Source organism: Engraulis encrasicolus, chromosome 4 (genome assembly GCF_034702125.1).
Source record: "Engraulis encrasicolus isolate BLACKSEA-1 chromosome 4, IST_EnEncr_1.0, whole genome shotgun sequence".
In the NCBI taxonomy this organism is placed as follows: domain Eukaryota; kingdom Metazoa; phylum Chordata; class Actinopteri; order Clupeiformes; family Engraulidae; genus Engraulis; species Engraulis encrasicolus.
The window spans coordinates 46,041,484-46,056,609 of record NC_085860.1 but is presented as its reverse complement, the minus strand read 5'-3'; the positions used below and the strand labels follow the sequence as shown (position 1 = coordinate 46,056,609).

Below are 15,126 nucleotides of genomic sequence, written 5' to 3'. Positions count from 1 at the left end.
TTGCCTCTTCTCATCTCAACCAGCTCCCACACCTACACAGTCAAACATTAATCCACCCAGTGGACCTTTAACTCCATAATCAGGCCCATGGGCTCCAAGGAGGTAGAGAGAAAGGAGGTGAAAAGAGGGAGAGCAAGATCAAGAAGGCAAAGAGGAAGAAAGTGTGTGTTACAGTCAAGAAGAAGGAGAAAAGAGAAGAGAAGAGAAGGCGGGAGGAAAGGGAGAGGAGTGGGGATGGTTGAGACAGGAAAGGGAGAGAGATGGGTAAATGGAGGAAGACAGAGGGATATGAAGAAGGGGTAGAGGCAGGAAGAGGTGAGAGGAGAGAAAATAAGAGTGTGAGAAAGAAGTGAGAGATTTGTTTGGCTGGTCTTAACGGTTTGCTGTGTGGGGTGCGTCTGCAGGAAGTACAAGCCCGAGTTTGACAAGCTGAAGATCTGGTACGAGCACAGGCTGATCGACGACATGGTGGCTCAGGTGCTCAAGTCATCAGGAGCCTTCGTCTGGGCCTGCAAGAACTACGACGGAGACGTGCAGTCTGACATCCTCGCACAGGGTGAGCAAGAGTGTGTGTCTGTGTGTTTTTTTTCCCTAACTTCTCTTTTGTCTTTTACTTTTTTTTAACCTTTTTTGGGACTCTCTGGAAGCTTTTCATTGGACATGAATTCTAGAGTTCATGTACACATGACTGTGTATGCGCGTGCGTGTGTGCGTGCGTGCGTGCGTGTACCTATGCGCACTCTGACATCTTGGCTAGGGGGTGAGTTGTGTGTAAAGTAATGAGTAGTGCAAAGTCATCTTGTTTAACAAGAGCACCGGGGAATCTGCGTTGAAAGACTGTTAAAAACAGTCTATGTTTGACTGACTAGGGGGGAAGGTGAGGAGTGCTCAGATGACTGATTGTAATGATCACCTGTGGTGCACAGTCATACCCCACACACCTGCATGTGGGCTTGTTTCATTTTTAGTTTGTACGAGGTACATTGTGGTATAAATTGGTGTCCAATTTCGCACCCGCATTATTGATGCATTCATTATGGCATTAGTTGAGTCCTAATTTGGTATAATTTGGAGCAATTACAGTGTGGGTGTGTAAAATGAGTGGATGTATGCGTTAAAACGGATTGCAGACTATTTTTGCTGGATGGTTTGCTGAACAGAGAAGATGCATAAAGTAAACAATTCATCTGTTGGAAATGATCTTTCTGTCCTGGATATGCACAATTGCTACTTTGTCACAGCCATGTCATAAGGTGTTGGCTGTGCTGTTTTTGACGTAATTATCCATGCCAATATTGTGTGCTGGTGGTGTAAAAAATGATGCTGTGTTTTGGTGTGTGTTTCAACACCACCGTTGCTAACTTACTTGGTAGGTTGCATTGCAACCAAGTAAGTTGCTAACTGGTTAGCAGTGACACTTTCAAGAAACTGAGTTCTGGTTCTCTCTCTGCCAATGCTGCTGCGCGTTGAGTGTATGTCTGACTGTTCTGCTTCACTCTCGGCCACTACTGTGTGTTGGTGAGTACCTGATTGTCCCTTCTCTCTCTGCCTGCCTAGGCTTCGGATCTCTGGGTCTGATGACCTCTGTGCTGGTGTGCCCTGACGGCAAGACCATTGAGGCAGAGGCGGCCCACGGAACAGTCACCAGGCACTACCGCGAGCACCAGAAGGTCAGTCTCGAACCCTAGGAAATGTCCCCTTTTCTAGAATTCTACACTACCATTCTACACTACAGCTAACCAGAAGGTTAGCTTTTAGAGTCTTACCAACCCTTTTAGAGTTTACACTGAGTGCTAATACATGCAGTTCAGTATCCCGAATATGATCGGGATATTAAGTATCCCGAATTTGCGTTTGCGCATATAAACACTTCAGTATCCCGAATAAGCCCTTATTCGGGATACTGAGAAATCGGGATATGCTAGGTGGAGTTTTCCGAAAGAAGCCGGGATACTGACGCATGTATACACCTTATCCCGAATACAGGGGCTTCCCATGGAACGCTGTTGCTGGTATCCAGGCTACACGCATTTGAAGAGAATTCTATAACGGCCAAGAATGTAGACTGGGATATAACGTTCTGTGCGCATATAAACGCCTTATCCCGAATATGATCATAACCGGGATAAGCCTCATATTCGGGATACTGAACTGCATGTAAACGCACTCAGTGTTTTAGACTTCCACACTACCATTCTAGTCGATAATACACAATCACGAGGACCAGAAGCTCTGCTTGCTTCTAACCCTTTAAGACCAGTTTTTACACATATCTATATGGATATTTTTGTAAAGGCATATTTTGGTCTTTTGTCATCACATAAATGGAGATTGAGCACTCTAAGACTGATATTTTTAAAACCAGTTTTGAAAACGCACCGGTCACAATGGTGATCCACATGCCATGTAAACAGGTCTGTTCTAACCACAGACAGTATTCAAAAACTGACCCAGTATTTTCTACACTAGCATTCTACAGCACTACACCATGTTCAATCCAAAGTATTATGCAAATGACACTGCAAATGACTGATTTCCCTAAATGACAAATCATCATAATTTTCAAGTCATCAGGCGTCAGTCGTCGGTTAACATATATCTTACAGTTCAAGTTGCATTACTTGATTTGTAGCTGATTAGGAGAACACACAGGTTTGTACAGATGAATGCATATTAAGAAAGGTTTCTGTCTGATAAATACATCAGAATAAGAGAACATCTGCTAAAACACCATTACAAGCAGCGAAAAGGTGAAACTGGTGACAATTATTATTATTATTATTATTATTATTATTATTATTATTATTATTATTATTATTATTATTTTAAAACATTCATCATTGGAAGGTTCATTAAAAACACTGGAGTCATTCTTAAATGGTAAATGACAAAAAATATGATGCTTTGTTTATATCAACTATTTAGGAAAATCATTGGAAAATATAATTTGCATAATTATTTGGAACGTGGTGTAGAACTGAAGCGGGCACCAGAGGGTCTATTAAAAACCCTTTAGGTAGTGAATTGCACTAGGATTCTGTAGAAAACTGTACGCACATACACACTATATTGTTTCGGCTTTCTCCTGGTCTTCAAGTTAACAGATGACCACTACAAACTACTACTACTACAAGCACTTGCAGTGTCATTGTTAATACTTTAATCATATGATTTGAGAAAGTAAATTATGAAACGGAAAGCAAATGTCCAACCAAAATGGTTAAATGCACCAGTAATTTGAAATTATAATTAAGTGCTCTGCCTGTTTCTTTTGCTCTTTGGAATCAAAATATTTTGGTTTGTTTGTCCTGCAATATTGCCTGTGTCTGTATGTGTTTGGGGGTCATATTACAGTGGCCTGCACTCATTGTTCTGGTCTCCATGGGGGACAGGCCCCTGCATTGTGGAGGAAATTATGTAATTACGGGTCATAGTGTAGCTTGACAGCAGAGTCCACACAGTGCTCAGTGGGAGCTCAGACTGGGACTCATCAGTGGTGGAGGCTGCCATCTGGTGGACAATAGGTTGAACTACAGGCTGCCATCTAGTGGACAATATGGTGAACTACAGGCTGCTATCTATTCCTAAACTGTTGTCATGGCTATTTTTACTTGGCAACGTACACTGTATTTTAAAAAGTGGGTGGGGGGACAACACTTCAAAGCAAACGGTCACTCATGGTGTAAGCAAGTAGCACTGTTCAAACATAAACAACAACCAAATGACTGTTGATGGGCCATTCCAAAAACTGAAATTCACAGGAGACTTTAAACTGTTGTAGACGCTAGGGCATAGTACTAGGTGTGAAGCTTCCCTTTGTCTTCTCTTAGCGCAGCCTCCCAGACTAATCTGAAAACCCCCACACACAACGCACACAAACACCACACACACACACCACTCCACTACGCTTCCTCTCTATTCGTAGAGCTCCTCTCTCTCTCTCTCTCTCTCTCTCTCTCTCTCTCTCTCTCTCTCTCTCTCTCTCTCTCCCTCCCTCCCGCATCATAAAAGGAGCCCTGTTTTTCAGAGGGTAATTGTGTGGTATTCTAATGCTAATGATTGTCTGCTTTGTCCTCTTTCTTTCCCTCCACACTCTCTGTCTCTCCCCCTCCCCCCCCCCCCCCCCCCCCCCCCACTCCCTCGTCTCTGTGTGTGTCTCTCTCTCTCCTCTCCCTCTCTCCTCTCCCTCTCTCCTCTCTCTCCTCTCTCTCTCCTCTCTCTCCTCTCTCTCCTCTCTCTCCTCTCTCTCTCTCTCTCTCTCTCTCTCTCTCTAGGGAAGGCCAACCAGCACCAATCCCATTGCCAGCATCTTCGCCTGGACACGGGGCCTGGAGCACCGCGGCAAGCTCGACGGAAACCCCGACCTCATCAAGTACGCACCCAGGAATTAGTTATTTATAATTCATTCCTTTCTTTAATTAATTAAGTCTGTCATGCAGGTGTTTCGGTTACTAGACCTCAACGTGTCATGTCTTAAACTAATTTGTTGGTCAACGCTTTACAAAGTTCGTTACCAGGCTTGTGTATGAGGCTACTTGCAAATTAGTCTGAAGAGCTAAGCTTGGGAGAAGGTTCAGTCCTTGGTTAAATCAGTGAAGCTATTATTTTTTTACTCATCATAACCTGTTTGAACAAGAGTCTGAATAAGAAATCTGCCTACCTAATACCATTCTAGTCCAGCACAGATGCACTGAAAAAAAGTTGACCATTGTTGACAACAGGCAGAGCTGTGTCAACTTCATTAAGGACTTCACTATTGTATTTATTGTATTGTATTTTCACTATTGTATATGTAGCTCGACTCCAAATACAGTTACTTGTTGGCTGTAAGATGTGCTGTGTGTGTTTGAACTATTTCTGAAGAGTTCCTCTTTCCCTGTGTTTGTGTACATGGCAGGTTCGCCCTGACCCTTGAGAAGGTGTGTGTGGACACTGTTGAGAGTGGCGTCATGACCAAGGATCTCGCTGGCTGCATCCACGGCCTCTCCAAGTGAGTAGTACTAAATAATAAAGTGTTTAAAATAAGATTGCTACTATGTCAGTCACTTGGTCAGAAACCAGAAACCTTTTTTTTTTGCACCTGACATTAGGTCTGTTGATCTTGATTTTGAAGATATTAGGCTTGTTACAGTTGTGTGTACAACAGGGCTACTAGACACTACACCAGCCTCTCTCTCTGTTCTATGAAAGGGAAAACATAGACAAGATTTCTGCTTTTCAGTCAGATATCCACATCTGACTGTGGAACTAATTGTGCTACTTGATGTCTTTTGCGCAATCCAACACATTTTACCTATTTTTGTTAACAATACAGTCTTTCCACAAATTACAATTTGTAACGATGGAAACTGTGAAATTAAAGGAACCATAAATTGGGCAATTTCTGTTTTTGTTGCCAGTCAAGGGCAGAGATATCCCAAACGAGGAGTTTCTTCCAGTGTAATTGCATGCGTCATTGGCACTTGTCCAATTGTGTAAAGCGGGTCACAGAAGACGATTGTGACATCTCGAACATGCCCGTGTGAAGGACAGCAGCATCTGATGCTTGTGCCGTGGCAAATTTCGATTTTCCTTTAGAATATTTACCGATTAACAGACAGTACCTTCTTTTTTCTTTTCTAAATTTGTGGGACTCGTATGTAGGGAAGCATATTATGCAAAACTATTTTGTTGGCATAAAACATTGATGAGTGTAAAATGAAATGCAGTGGGTTTTGGAGAAGAGGCTGAGAGTGGTAATGCAGGAGTGGAAGCGCTGATATGGTGCCCTCAATCAGGTTTGGATGAAGAGCAATGCAACTTCTGGAAGTCATAACTTTGAAACTTTTGGTCATTTCGGGCATAGAATTTCTTGTGGCTTATGATGGGCGGTAGAAAACTGTTTTGCTTGCAAAAACATTGACCTGCATAAATTAAATTGCGGCAGTGTTATAAAAGGGCTGGGATCAGCAAAGATTTTCTTTATCAATTTGATAACAGACGCTATGTTGACCTGTGTTGATCTCTTTTGTTATTGCTTGAGCCTTTGGTTGGAAAGGAGATAATTATGCTGCTCTGTTTTGAAAAAAAAAAGTTTCAAAAACACATAAGGAGAGCTGGTGTCAGCAAGGTCAATCAAATTTGATTAAAGACCCTATTGACCAGATTTGATGTCCCTCTGTAGACTGAAGCTGAGCCAATTAGATTACAGTAGTTGAGTCGACCCATGTTGATATTTGTTTGTTTTCCTGTTTAGAGTGAAGATGAGTAGTTTTGATTACATTGCAAGTGTTCGACCTATTTTTTTTATCTTGTTGTTTTGTTTGTTTGTTTTCCATGTTATCTGAACAAGCACTGCTATTAGTGTATGTGTTAACCTGCTGGGCATATCTTGAAAGCATCATTGCTAACTAAGTTAGCCACTTACTTGGTTGCAAAGCAATTTTCCATAGGCAACCAGTAAGTTGCTAAGTGGTTAGCAACGATTCTGTAGAGAAGCATACCCCAGGTTTGATCTTATTGTTTTTGTCTGTTAAGGATGAATTTAAACAAGCGCAATGATTAGTGGATGTGTTGCCCCGTTTTGATCATATTGTTTTTGTTTGTTTGTTTTCCCTGTGTAGGGTGAAGCTGAACGAGCACTTTGTTAACACCACAGACTTCCTGGATGCCATTAAGAGCAACCTGGACAAGGCTCTGGGCAAATGAAGGAGCTCCTGAGGACACGCCATGACACCACGCTAGCCCGCCACAGGACACGTGACAGCCAACTGTGTCATTTTCATTTCAGCTTTTGTACCTCATTTTTAACTTAAGGAAAGGTCATGAAAAACCACATACATTTTGTTGAAGGGAGAACTTATTAAATAAATCAGTTTAAAAAAAGAATGAAATCTTGAATCAGTAGTGTGAAGAAGAGAGGAGGAGGAGGAAAAAAAAAGAAAAACGTCCTGCTGTTCCCACCATCAAGTGACTGTCATTTGCCCTTCCCTGCAGTTGCAAGGTTCTTTATTTTTGTAAAATGAAGTACTGTACTGTACCGTACCTTCCTCATACTGTATATTACCATGATCCATTTTATGGGCCTTTGTCTAATAAATCTTCTTAGATGTTTGGATCCATCTCTGTCTTTTGTCTCATCAATCCATTAACTTTTATTTTTGGGGGGCCTTTGTACCCATTATTTTATAGGACAGTTAGCAGAAAATAGGGTAACACTTTCAAAGAATATATCTGTAGCGCATTATGAGCACATTTATAACATCTTATGTTACTGAAAATAGTGAGGGTAGCGCATGGGGGAGGACCAAGAAATGGCTACGGACTGGAATCGAGCTTTCAGTCCCAGGTGTAACAGGACGGTGCCTTAGTTGTTTCAGTGACTGCCAAGGCCAGCAATTTGCATACACACAGGGTTTTTTTTTCTTCCTTTCATAAATGAATACACTCAGACACCATTTTTTTTCTTAAGGTAAATAAATGTATTAATTTACAATATTGTCTGAAACACAACATTTAACATAGAATTCTATCAACAGCATATTCACATCAATGTGCAAAAGAAAAAAGCTTTTCCATACCTAAAGACTTGACAAAAAGAAAATATAAAACTTGCTCTGCCGCAGAACTAAAGCTGTGATGGAAATGAAACTAATGTTTGGCATTGTGGTTTTTTTTCTTCTTTAAAATGTACAGTACACTATAATCCACATTTCATTTCATTTTCTTAACTCTTTGCAACGGTGCCTTATTGGCAGATGGTATTGAACAGGAAGCTTAAGCGGAGGAGAGAGAGAGAGAGAGAGAAGCAAGTATTTAAGCAGAGGAGGTCGTAATTAACCAGAGGAAAGATGGGGAGTGGAAGGGAGAGTCTTTTAGCAAGGGAGATAGGAAAGAGGAGAAAGAAAGGAATATCTTAAGCACAGGAGATGGATAGAGGAAGAGGAAAGACTTAAGCGGAGAGAGAGAGAGAGAGAGAGAGAGGAGGAAGGAGTATCTTTAGCAGAGGAGGTGGAGAGAGAAAAGAGGGAAGGGGGTGTGTAAGAAGCAGAAGAATACATAGTGAATTTCCCCCAATCATTCTGTGTTGGGTCTGTGGCCCTGTCACATGTGGCCAGCCTGTCGTCCATCACGTCACACCGCTCTGCTACCGTGATGGATGGCAGCGCACACACACACACAAGGGCAGTTAATATTTCTGTCCAAAGTTTTCAGGCCAGTCCTTTTCAATGGGGGGGTTCATCCACACAGTAAAGGAAGAAAGGATTGGGTGGAGGGGGGGGGTTCTATTCTTTTCTTTTTACCACCCCTTCTTTTTTTTGGAGGACGGTAGGGGTAGTGGATGAGGAGGAGGAGGGGGGGGGGGCAGCATGAGTAGTAAGGATGCAATGGAGTGGCCTTTGTTATTATTTTAAGATTTGATGCCACATGAGCGTTGGGGATGGAGAGACAGGAAGCTGGGAGAGGGGAGCGCAAGAGGATGGATAATGGCAGTGCCCTCACATCCGAGAGGAGAAGTGGAGGAAGGGAGCAGTGGAGAAAAGAAGAAAAGAGGAGGAGGAGATGGGTAGACAGCAGTCAGTCAGTCCATCAGTCTATTTGCCTGCTGGATCGTCTGCCTCATTAAAAATGAAATATAAGTAGCCTGGCAGACAGCTTGCTACAGAAGAGCTAAGCTCAAGAATGTGGGAAGGAGAGACAGGGAAGCAGGAGTGTTAATAATATAGAGAGGACTGCCTCCTCTCCTCTCTTTCTCCTCTCCTCTCCTTTTTTCTCCCCATGCATCCCCTTCTCCTGGTCGGATGGGTTTAGTAAATGGAGGGGTGGCTGTCAGACTCTTTGGTCTACTGGTGGAGAAGAAGTCCAGGGGAGAAGGTGTGGATGGAGGGGGGAAAAAAACTAAAAAGACAGGAGAGGTGAACAATCTAGAGCACATTCAACTTTAAATCACCAGAAAAGAAAAAGGGGGGAAAGAAGAAACCCCTTCAATATCTATCTCGCCGTCCATCCAGCCAGACAGGCAGCCGTAGTGATGAAGCTCATGGTAAGCTGCTTCATGACTAAATGGAACTGCTGTGGTGGATGAAATGAATGGGGAATGCTACACCGGATGATGAAATGAAACAAGGGATCAATACCGCTCCAACCACTTAAGTCGGAAGATTACAATTAATTCAAAAAGTCACTTTCCCCCCACCACCTTTAACCCCAAACTTGGGTCAGATTCTAGAAGGGTTGGTAGTAACTAGTATGTTTTGCCTGTGCATTCCTCTCCTGTTCCACCATCACCATCAGGGCTGCTGACAGCTTTGATTAGGCCCAGGACAAAATAATCTGTAAGGACCCCTACCACCCCACCCAAATGTAATGGGGATGCAATTCTGGGCCCCCTCTCTCCCTGGGCCAGGGACAACTGACCCGTTTGCCACACTAAGGTGGCAGCGGTGAGAGGATGGGCACAGTGCTTCACAAGGCCATGGGCATGGTGCGACAAAGACGTAAGACGCAGGCGGACGCGAAAGCAAGGACTCCAGCCATCGGACGGCCAGAGAGAGAGAGCGAGAGCCAGGCACTGGAAGAAGTAGTCATTCGTAAAACACACATACACACATACACACACGCACACACACACACACATACATACATACACACACCAAAAGCAGAAACGTACAGTTCACCGAGTTTACAAATCCAGAAAATACATGCTGCTGTTTGCTTCCTCGAATGGTTCACAGAATAGCTGCGGAAATAAGTCTTTTTTTTTCCCTCTTCTTCTTTTTGACGATAATCACAGTGTGTCAGACAGAGATTGAGTGGGGAAAGATAAAGAATGAAAAGGAAAGAAAAAGAAAGGAAAGGGGAAAAAATCATGAATGAGGAACAGTGGAGTAAAAAAAAAAATGGGGCAAAAGCACCCACACACAACACACCTCAATGTAACAGACCATTTTCATTTTAGTCAGCTTTGGTACGTCGGTCCAAGCAATTTTAAACTGTGCCGCTGAACAGGGGAGAGGGCATGTAGAGGAGAGGAGAGGAGAGGGGCCACTGCCTCATTTAAATGGTGTGCTTTAATGAAGGAAACCCAAAAGAAAGGATAAAGAAACCAAAGAAATGTATATATTCATATATACTGTATATTAAAAAAAAAAGAAAATGGAACAACAAAACTAAATGCCCATGGATGGGAGGACTTGACCGACTTCCCAGTGGTGCTCCCATCTCAGTCGGAGCCATGGATAGTTCGTCTGTTAAGTGCCTCGGGATTCAAGATGGCTGTACATACGTAGTTCACTACACACAGGATGCGTTAGCCACAGGAGTACTCTGGAGTTAGACTGCTCATACCAACAACTGAAAAATGACGAAAAGGGATGGGGAGAAATAAAAATAAAAATAATTATAATAATAATATTTTAAAAAAAGCACTTTGAACATTTTTACAGAAAAATCCTTCAGGGGTGAAACTCACGAGGGATGAAAAAAAAATATTTCAAAACTGTTGGTTGGCAATCCAGGAACGACAAAAAAAAAAATCAACACATAAAATAAATCACAGGTTTTTGTCCTCCAGTGCAAGAGACCAATCTGGCCCCATAAACAAACAAACAAACAAACCACCAAAAACAAAGAAAACCAAAACACAAATCGCCCTTGGCTAAGCCCAGGCCTTTGTGACAGGTGTGTGTACTATGTCACTCAGGGCTGGTGAATAGCTAGGACTCTGGTCAGGTGTGTCAGGTGTGTCAGGTGTGTTGGATCAGGTCAGGTCGGGTGCGTTCTTCTTAGGGCATGGAGTAGCGTGCCGCCTGCTTGCCGTAGCCGTAATAGGCCATCTCGGCCAGCTTGTTGAGGTCCTGCCCGTTGTTGGCCGCCATGTTCTCGCGCTCGCTGAACTCAAAGCTCTCCTCCTCATACTCCTCCTGCCCCTCCAGCTCCGGAAGAGCGTCTGAAGGACAAACAAACGACACAACACACACAATGTTAGGAACTCAAAAGCTCTTGGACGTCCATCAAAACGGCTAAGGCACTAGGCTCTTACAATCGGGGGACCTGGGTTCGATTCCAGGTTGAGGTGATTTACTGAGTCTCCCCCGTCTCTCACGCCTTGTAGTGTCACCAGAGATTCTTTAAGTATAGAGATATGCCAACATAATAGGTTTCTATGGGCACCTAACGCGACCAGGTTCCGGTCTGCCTAAAGGGCCGTGTCATAATGCTCCTACAATGAATAGAACAGTCCTTAGGTCTGCCTAGGTCTGCCTAAGGGGGGCCATAATAGAACCAGGAAACAATGGGCCAATGGAACTTCTCTCTCTCTACTCTCTCTGCTGTCACTGTCCTATCTCGGATAGTGGGATACAAGTCACCAAAAACACATTAAAAAAAACTCCTGCCCCTCAAGCTCTGGTGGCGTGTCTACCACATGGGTTTTCTACTCTTGCACTAAATAAGAGCCAATGATTTCGCCGTCACTTCTCATTAGATGACGTGCAGATCGTGCTAATTTGCAGTTAAACACCCACGGGGCTCAGCTGATTCACCACACGGCTAGATCAAACACGTGGCAGGAGCTTTTATTTTGATTGTTTACTCTGTAAAGCCATGACGATCTCCACCTGTGACTAAGGGGAATACAGATACTCTATATACTCTCTATATGAATCAACACACATGCTGCAGGGGGCAATCCCACCTACGCCCTTTGATGTCTTTACCGCCTCGCAGTAAAGACCCAGCTGACCTATAGCAGCGGCCGCTGTCTGATACATGAATCTGAAGCGTTTCAGCCACCACCAACCACCGACTGCCCAGTGAAAGGTCATGGACGGCCTGTGAACAACTGGCCCCTGGCCCGCCAGCCTTGGCTTGGCTCTGCATCTGCGTAAGTGGAGAGCAATAATACCCCATAGAGTGCAGCTGATAACGTCTCATCACAGTCATGTCAGTCACCGCCACTCAGAGTGTGTCTATCCTCTAGTAGCCGGTCAAGAGGGGGCAAGTGCAACTGAGGTTAACCAATCATAAAGGGCCAAGCAGTCATACTGTAATATGGACTGCCAGCTACACGTCATCACACCACACACGTGTGTGATAATAAATGAGTGTCAAATGTGTCAAATATAGTGTCAAAACAGAAACCTGAACGGTTTTGTATCAGAGATGCACTAACGCACTCCATGCACACGCCACCGTTTTCAAAATAGGCAGTCTCCACAGAGCGAGGGGTGAGCCAAGACTATGACTCGTCTCCAGGAGCCAGATATGGGGTTAGGTGGGATGCGGCCAGGGGTGAGAGAGACTCACTTCAGGTTGGGTGAGTGGATGGGTGAGGGAGGCTAGCTGCTAGGGTGGGGGTGAAAAAGACTAGCTACTGACTCTTTAAATCTGACCAATTAAACAAACAAACAAAGAACCCAAATTAACAATTAAAAAAACGCCGCTCAAGAGCACAGCCCAGAGGAAAATATTACTTCTTCCACTGTTGCCTCTTAAAATAACAATTTTTCTCCCCAGGGTGGAAAAACAAACCAGAAATCAATGACAAGACTACGTAAAGTTCTTACACTGAATTTGTATTGGACAGGATCGGACAAGCCACGGAGATTGCATTGCTTACCCTACTCCAGCTCACACTGCATCCCAAATCTCCAACCTACTCCCCTTCCATCCAAGACTCAACCTCATCCCACAAACTCAGAACTGCACTCCACCACCATCTCTCCCCTACCCCACTCCAGCCCCTCTGCACTTCCTGACCTTGTCTGTTGGGCAAGGCATGGAGGACGCCGTTCTTACCCCTCTACAACCCCACACCAAAGAGAGTAGAGAGAGAGAGGTTCCATTGGCCCATTGTTTCCTGGTTCTATTATGGCCCCCCTTAGGCAGACCTAGGCAGACCTAAGGACTGTTCTATTCATTGTAGGAGCATTATGACACGCCCCTTTAGGCAGACCGGAACCTGGTCGCGTTAGGTGCCCATAGAAACCTATTATGTTGGCATATCTCTATAGAATATCTCTGCCCACACTGCACCCCACCTTACAACCCCCCAACTTGCTTACCTACTCCAGCCCAACAGCAACCCAACTAGGCCCCACGAAACCCCCTTCCCTGCCCGCCCTCAGGCCCCCTACCCCACCTGACTCCACCCTGCTCCCTGGCAGACGCTCACCTTGTCCGTCAGGCGAGCCGTCGAGGATGCCGTGCTTGACCTTCATGTGTCGGCTCAGGTTGCCCTTCAGGTTGAATTTGCTGGAGCAGTAAGGACACTTGAAGGGCTTGCTGCCTGCGTGCAGGTGCATGTGTCCCAGGAGGTTGTACATTCGGTTGAAAGACTTGCTGCACACCTGACAGCAAAAAAAGAAAAAAAGAAAGAGACAAAGAAAGACAAAGAAAGACAAAAAAGGAGAAACTGTTAAAAAAAGTTTAGACTGCTGAGTTGAGGGCATGGGCACAAGCACACGCACACACATACGCACACACACACAAACACACACATACTCTATCTATCTAACACACACACACACACACAGTCTGAAGGGCAGGATCAAGGCTGTGTGAGGACAGAAAAAGAAAGGAGGATCAGCATCATGAACTGAAAAAAGGAGAGAAGGACAAAGAGATACAGTTGCCAAGAGAGTAGGAGGAGGAGAGAGAGAAAGAGACAGAGAGAGAGAGAGAGAGAGAGATAGAGAGAGAGAGAGAGAGAGAGAGAGAGGGAGGGACAGAGAGAGAGAGGGAGGGACAGAGAGAGAGAGAGAGAGAGAGAGAGAGAGAGAGAGAGAGCGCAGGAGAAAGGATGAAGGAAAAGAAAGACAAAGACAAAGAGAGTGACTAAAGTGATGGAAAGACACTGAGAGTGCCAACAAGCAGGGGGAGAAGAGAGACAGGCAGCCTCCGTAAGCTACAGCAGTGTTTCCCAACCAGGGGTACGTGTACCACTAGGGGTACGCGAGCACACTGCAGGGGGTACTTGGAAAAAAATAATTTTAACAAATATATGGAGCTTAGTTACATTGGGATGGAGAAAGCGATATAGAACCTGACATAGGGGGTACTCAAGGCACAACGAAAAGGCTTGGGGGTACACAAGACAAAAAAGGTTGGGAAACACTAAGCTACAGTGCCGACCGAGCTCTTGGATAGAGAGATAAAGGTACAGTAGTAAATGGACATAAAATACAGTGACAGATGGCCGGCGACAATTCTCACTCATCCAGGTCACAGGCTAAGTTGTAAGCAGTTGGGACTTTCTTTCAGTATCTTGAGGATATTTCCCCTTTAACCCTGCTTTTTTTAATATGTACCTTTTTGTAAATGACCCACTGTGCTGCACACTACATCCCTTTAGTGTCTGCAGTGAAGTGAGTGCTTTCAATCTCATTGTGGATGTCTGTAGTGTAAACTGTCCACATGTGACATGTGAATAGTGAAAATATTAAAAAAAACCCTAAAAGGCATGTTATTCAAAAAAGAATTCTAAGCAAAAGATGTTGACCCTTTCTAAAGGGCTTCAGAGTTCAGAGGTCAAATATCTTCTTTATGCTCCAAAAACATGTCATTTTCCTCAGTGTAACAACAGAACTGGACTAGAATGAGCTCCATTGGACTTTGTCTTAGTAGTAACGGTGACGTGTCAGTATGACCTACTCAAGCTGAACTACCAAGCCATGACAACGTGCTACAGTTGGGTAACTGTTAGGGTTTAGGCTATCTAAGTAGAGTCGTTTAGCTGTAGGCAACTGGGCTATGTTAACCGGCTACTGGGTAGCTCATCTTGACCGAACATCAGCCAGGGAAGCTGAGAGGGAGAAGAGGCCCAGGAGGACAGACTTTCAGATGTCCAGGACCCGGCCTAAATCAGCAGGACATCAAATCTACCCTCACCCCTGATTACATTCAAATAGACTCTTCTAGATCAGTGGTTCCCAAACTTTTTTGCCCTGCGTACCCCCTAAGCAATTTTGTCATATGATGAGTACCCCCCTCACTTATGCTCCACATCTGTTCCTCTATCCCAATGTGGCAACACATATACTGTATTTGTTATTATTACATTTTTCCACGTACCCCCTGAGGTGTGCTTGCGTACCCCTAGTGGTACACGTACCCCTGGTTGGGAACCACTGTTCTAGATGACCAGAC

At 44.3% G+C, this 15,126-nt stretch overlaps 2 protein-coding genes across 2 annotated transcripts in view; one reads left to right on the top strand and one right to left on the bottom strand.

The window, feature by feature from the left end:
• Positions 1-342: 342 nt before the first annotated feature.
• Positions 343-7,100, top strand: idh2 (isocitrate dehydrogenase (NADP(+)) 2; the record flags this gene model as incomplete). Its single annotated transcript, XM_063197862.1, has 5 exons — positions 343-556; positions 1,558-1,670; positions 4,275-4,372; positions 4,898-4,990; positions 6,603-7,100. Coding segments are annotated over 5 exons (603 nt in total), but the record flags the coding sequence as incomplete, so codon positions are not given.
• A 2,931-nt stretch (positions 7,101-10,031) lies between these two features.
• The window catches only part of znf710a (zinc finger protein 710a), a 17,250-nt gene continuing 12,155 nt past the window's right edge, over positions 10,032-15,126 (bottom strand). The window contains exons 4-5 of the mRNA XM_063197861.1: positions 13,154-13,328; positions 10,032-10,927 (exon numbers count right to left, since the gene is read on the bottom strand). Coding sequence (XP_063053931.1) covers positions 10,764-10,927; positions 13,154-13,328 — 339 coding nt within the window. The 3' untranslated portion in view covers positions 10,032-10,763. The remainder of the gene's footprint in view (positions 10,928-13,153; positions 13,329-15,126) is intronic.